Source organism: Acyrthosiphon pisum, unplaced genomic scaffold (genome assembly GCF_005508785.2).
Source record: "Acyrthosiphon pisum isolate AL4f unplaced genomic scaffold, pea_aphid_22Mar2018_4r6ur Scaffold_21621;HRSCAF=24419, whole genome shotgun sequence".
NCBI classification, from domain to species: Eukaryota; Metazoa; Arthropoda; class Insecta; order Hemiptera; family Aphididae; genus Acyrthosiphon; species Acyrthosiphon pisum.
Genome location: NW_021771109.1, coordinates 10,366 through 15,930, shown reverse-complemented (window position 1 = coordinate 15,930; position 5,565 = coordinate 10,366). Strand labels below are relative to the sequence as shown.

General features: G+C 25.7%; 1 protein-coding gene across 1 annotated transcript; it reads right to left on the bottom strand.

The window, feature by feature from the left end:
- Positions 1 to 140: 140 nt before the first annotated feature.
- Positions 141 to 4,431, bottom strand: LOC100570661 (zinc finger BED domain-containing protein 1-like). The gene is made up of 7 exons (XM_029492522.1): positions 4,359 to 4,431; positions 4,197 to 4,277; positions 2,798 to 2,888; positions 1,725 to 2,686; positions 1,394 to 1,639; positions 382 to 559; positions 141 to 318 (listed from the first exon to the last, which is right to left on the bottom strand). The coding sequence occupies exons 1-7, from the start codon at positions 4,429 to 4,431 to the stop codon at positions 141 to 143; spliced, it is 1,809 nt and encodes a 602-aa protein (XP_029348382.1).
- Positions 4,432 to 5,565: the final 1,134 nt, after the last annotated feature.

Below are 5,565 nucleotides of genomic sequence, written 5' to 3'. Positions count from 1 at the left end.
CATTATTTAACAAAAAATTAACAATAACAGCATTAAAAACAAAAACAATTATTTAAAAAAAAAATAAAAAAAATATTTTAAATCCTTTAATAAAACGTAATAAAAACAATACAAGATAGAACAATGGAAAACAAAATCATTTATTTTTTTAAATTAGCATTTAAGAATATTAGTTTATCCACATTATCTGGTAATAACCGATTTCGTCTGGCACTAACTATTTGACCTGCTTTGGAAAATACTCTTTCCGATGGTACAGATGTGGCAGGTATACAAGAGTATTTTAAAGCTACGTCACATAATGCACCTAACATCTGTCTATTATTTTTCCAAAATAATATTGGATCATCATGAATATTCAAAAATTCTAAATTCATGTACTGTTTGAATAATGTCATTGCTGTACTGGTATATGTTGTCTGGGACCGAAGTGTGGTGACTGTTGTTTCTAAATAAGTTAATAAATTTTCTTGTTCTTTGGAATGACTGTTGTGTTCAAGTTGTTCTGGTGTCAAAGTGGTCTGAGTAACACTTGGTTCAAGTACAGTTTTCTCAGGAGCTGAATAAAAATAATTAGATTCAATTAATTTAAATGTAAATTCTAAATAAAACAAAATTTTAGGTAGAATGTATTTTAAATATTATCATATTTTGTATATATCTATCTTATACAGTTATACCTATATTAAATATTTATAGTATAAAATATTGTTTTTCAAGTCAGTTTGTAGATTTACACATTTGAATTACATTAAATTTCTTTTTTATTATTCTTATATATTAAGCTTATAGTTTATACTTGATAGTTTTATGGTTCATAATTTATATAATATACTATAATAGCATTAACCTAATATTGTTATTTTTTTTTTTTACATGTATATGCATTTATTATTTTGTTCATTATATTAGACATTTTACCATTTTAATTATATTCATCGTGTTTCAATAAAATTTAATAAACTATAGAAAAATTAATGTTCTATACTCTTCTGTAAATATAAAAATTATAAACTAATTTTAAAAACAGTATACATACATACTAAATAGGATCATGATAACTCAAAAAATAAATGTACCTATATTTAAATTTTTTAAACAATTGCAAATACTCATCTTTATACTTATACACAATAGTAGTTACTAGTTAGTACAGTGCACAGTATATATTTTATAGTGTATACTGTTTAATATATAGTGTATAGTGTATATCTCTTCACATTTTATTGTAAAACGTTTTTTGTATTTTATGAATTTTATCATCTAAAAGATCAAGCTTTTATACTAAAAAAAAATACCTATCTATATAATTATATCTCTATAATTATCAACCATAAAAAAGAAAGGTATTAAAGTATTAAACACAAAAACATATTTTATCAAATTGATTTACCATTAGTTTTGATGCAGTCTGCTATCTCTTTTTGCACTTCTTGTTCAGCGTCATTGGCATTATCATTTGATGTAAATGCAGCTTTTTTAAATCGGGGATCTAATAAAGTAGCTTTAGCATAGAATTGTGATGGATACATTTCTTCAATATTATCAAATCGTTTTGTTGTTTGTTCAAGTAGTTTTTTTTTCAAAAACTGTCCTGTTAATGTAACTGGAACCTTATTATTAACGGATAATAATAAACCTATAAATTATAAGTAAAAAAATATTATTCAAATGTAAAATTACAATAGGTGTACAAATATTTAATATCTACTATGATTACCTACCTCTTAATAATGGAATAACTTTTGATAAAGTTGGTCTTTGTTCTGATGATAGTTGTATTGTTAAACTTTCAAATGGTTTTAAAAGTATAACAAAATCATTAATGGTTTGCCACTGTTCATTTGATGGCATGTTTGGACATCGTGGTAAACCCATTGAAACCAGCATCAGAGGTTCTTTAACTAGTAGCAAACGTTCCATCATAGTTAGTGTACTATTCCAACGAATTGCTATATCTTGTTTTAACTTTAAAACAGGAGAATTAAGTTGTTTCTGTTTTTCATGAAGAATTCTAGTTGATACCTCGCTATGCTTGAAATGCCCAACAATAGAACGACACATTTTAACCAGCTTCATCATTTCTACTTCTTCAGTATGGTTTGTGTCAATGTCATTTTCTTCAAATTCACTTTTCAATGCATTTTTCACAGCATTATTTAATTTATGAGCAGCACATGGAATATGGTCAATTCCAAGTAATTTTATTGCTGCCTTAATATTTGCACCAGAGTCTGTTACGATTGCTGCAACTTTAGTGTTTATTTTCCACTCTCTAATGATATCTGTTAGTACTCCAGATAAGTACTGTGCCGTATGGTTGGATTCCAGTTTTCTTGTAGTTAGAACATATGTTTTTAAATTAAAATTATTGTCAAAAAAATGTACAGTTACAGTTATAAAAGATATTGTATTCAATGAAGTCCAGATATCTGATGTAAGTGATACATATTTTGTATGAGACAAAATAGTTTCAATCATTTTACGGGTCGATTCATACAAATTTGGTATAAGAGTTGTTCCAATAAGTTTGCGGCTGGGCAACTTATAACGCGAATCAAGTAGATTAATAAGTCTTTGAAATCCACTGTTCTCTACGATAGATAATGGTTGCATATCTTCTGCAATCATTTCAACCACAGCTTTGTTGAATTGGTCTACTTTACTGTCAGGTGGTAAGCTAAACCTATCAAAGAATATTATGCATAATTAACTTTTTATGAATTAAAATATAAAGAGGTTTATTTGTAATTTGTATCTGGATGATTGTACGAATGTGAAATATTAGTAATATTACCTATTCATTAGTGTCAATTGTTTTTGTCTTTTGGGAGGTGGTCCTTGTATCTGTACAGTACTGTCTTCATAATGAGTCACTGCTGTAGAATCTTAAGAAGATAAACAAATATTTATTATAAAGAATTGAAGAGTTTTACAAATTATAATATTATTTAAATTAAAAAAAATAATTTTAATTGAGGTTACTCCCTTAAAAAAAAGTGAATTTCAAATTATTTATTTAAGATATATTATTTTTAAAGTAAATCAAGTATCAACCCTTAATGACAATTTTGGTTTTTAATTTTTATGTCAGTTACATGTTTTAGAAATATTATGTTGAATTTATTATTTATTTTTTTATTAGAAAGTAAAATTTCCCTAATTATGACATTAAAAAAAAAAAATCATTAACTTATGAAATTTAAAATTTAAATGATACTTCAACTAAACAATGCTCTTTTGTAGTAAAAGTAAAGTAAAAATTAAAAAGAAGATACCTATAGGCTATAATAATAATTATTATTAAAATTGTTATTTATTAATTACCTAACATTTTAAAGTAGACAATGGGTTTTTTTATAATTATTTATAAAAAATTGTAATAATAAATTATTCTCCTAGTCAGTTTTCTAGTTTTTATCTGAAGTCTCTTGTTAATTTGTGTAGCTTATAAATTATAATATACTATCTAGTATCTAGTACGTACATAGGTAGTCAGGGTGATTTATCAAACAAACCTCATAATTGCAAAAAGTATAAACATTTTTGAAAATATTTTTCTTACAAGTTTTCAAGTCGTTACAATACAATATTTATAATACTTTTTAACCTTATCATTTTTTAAGTTTTTTCTTTATTGTATGGCAACATACAGATTTAATTTCATATTCTGAAGCAGTATATTTTTTGGATTTTGATACATAAAAATCGAATTTCGAACTAGTAGTTTATGAGAAAACTTTATAAGCATTTAAAGTTTAGATGAACGGAGTGGAGTGGTATGGGGGTAACCTGCAAAATGTTGGTCCACTTCTCCGCTCTTCTAAACTTTAAAATTTAAATGCTTATAAAGTTATAACTCAATAATTACTCGTTCGAAATCCGATTTTTTTGTTGGTATCGAAATACTCAGAAAAATATTTTGATTTTGAATATGAAATTAAAATTTAAAACTGTATTCTGTCATTCAAAAATGTAAAAATGTTAAAAATATAATATTTATAAAAATAAATTTTGTTTTGTCACGATTTGAAGCCACGTAAGAAAAATATTTTCAAAAATGTTTATACTTTTCGAAATAATGAGTCTTGTTTGATAAAATAATCACCCAGTTTATTTATTAAAATACTTATTTTAAATAACTAATAGAATTGTTAATTTTTAAATTAAAAATTTTAATAAAAAATGTATATTACTTGTAGACGTCGATGGTTCGTTGAAGACATTTATGTCATCAACCTCTTCTACTAGTGTTGCTAATTTATTAGCTTCCAATACTGTAAAATGTTTTCGACGTAAATGGTCCCAAACATTTGATGTATTATTTGAATATTTTATTTTTAGCTTACATAATTTACATTGAATTTGACCTGGAGTGTTCGGATCTTTGTCCATATAATTCCAAACACCAGAACGATTTTTTTTATACATTTTCAAAAATAAAACACAAAAATACTCAATTCCAAAAATAATTCAATTACAAATTACAAATCACAATAAAAATATAAAAAATAAAACAAAAATAATTCAATTACGATTTACGAATCACAATCAAAAAAAAAATAATAACGTACGATAGTGTCTGACGACAGCTCTGTAGTCTGTAGGGTACGAATTACGAACTACGAATGACATATTCTAAAATTCTAAATAATCTTAATCGATAAAAAAATATCGTTACGGATTTAAACAGGTATATTGTCATTTGTCATTAACAAATGTTGATATGTTGAATGTGGATTGTGGCCTGTGGGTAATATATGGCCTCGTGGGAAGGAGGTACATAATTTTTACGTATTATTTTTGGGTTTCGTTTAACGCTTTATTTGTTGATAGGAAAACAAGTAATAACAATACTACGATAGTAAATAATAATATATTATGTTCTTAATCTTAAGAAATAATAATGTGGTGCCGCCGATGGTCCAAACTCCAAATGTTAAAAAATACAATAGTGAATAGAGCAGTGGGCCACTACCAAGAATTAAAGAATAGGACAGCGACCCGTTGGCCGATAAAGATAAATTGTAAAGAATACTAAAGAGTAAAGATCACGTCATGGTCACTTAATTAGTATTTACTAAATAAAATCTCAGGTGGTCAAGAAATAAATTATGAATTAAAATTTGAAATATCAAAATTCCAAATAGTCCGTATAATAAAAAACTATTCGATAGTGTTATTCGAATAGAATATCAAACTATTCGAATTTCGAATAAACTATTCGATAGTGCTATTCGAATAGAGTATTCGAATAAACTATTCGATAGTGCTATTCGAATAGACTATTCGAATAAACTATTCGATAGTGCTATTCGAATAGAGTATTCGAATAAACTATTCGATAGTGCTATTTGAATAGACTATTCGAATAAACTATTCGATAGTGCTATTCGAATAGACTATTCGAATAAACTATTCGATAGCTTATCGGAATATTCGATAGTTTTTATTGAAAAACTACTAATCGGTTATACTTAAAAACATTCGAATAGTATTCGATAGTTTAAAAAAACTATCGAATACTATTCGATAGTGTAAACTATTCGATAGTGCCCATCACTA

Bases quoted from the DNA above. Each gene is read 5' to 3' on its own strand.
- LOC100570661 (XM_029492522.1), bottom strand. From the start codon at position 4,431: ATGTATAAAAAAAATCGTTCTGGTGTTTGGAATTATATGGACAAAGAT. The intron at 1,640-1,724 runs GTAGGTAATCAT...TATAATTTATAG, and splicing joins AGTTATTCCATTATTAAGAG to GTTTATTATTATCCGTTAAT. The intron at 560-1,393 runs GTAAATCAATTT...ATTTTTATTCAG, and splicing joins AGACTGCATCAAAACTAATG to CTCCTGAGAAAACTGTACTT.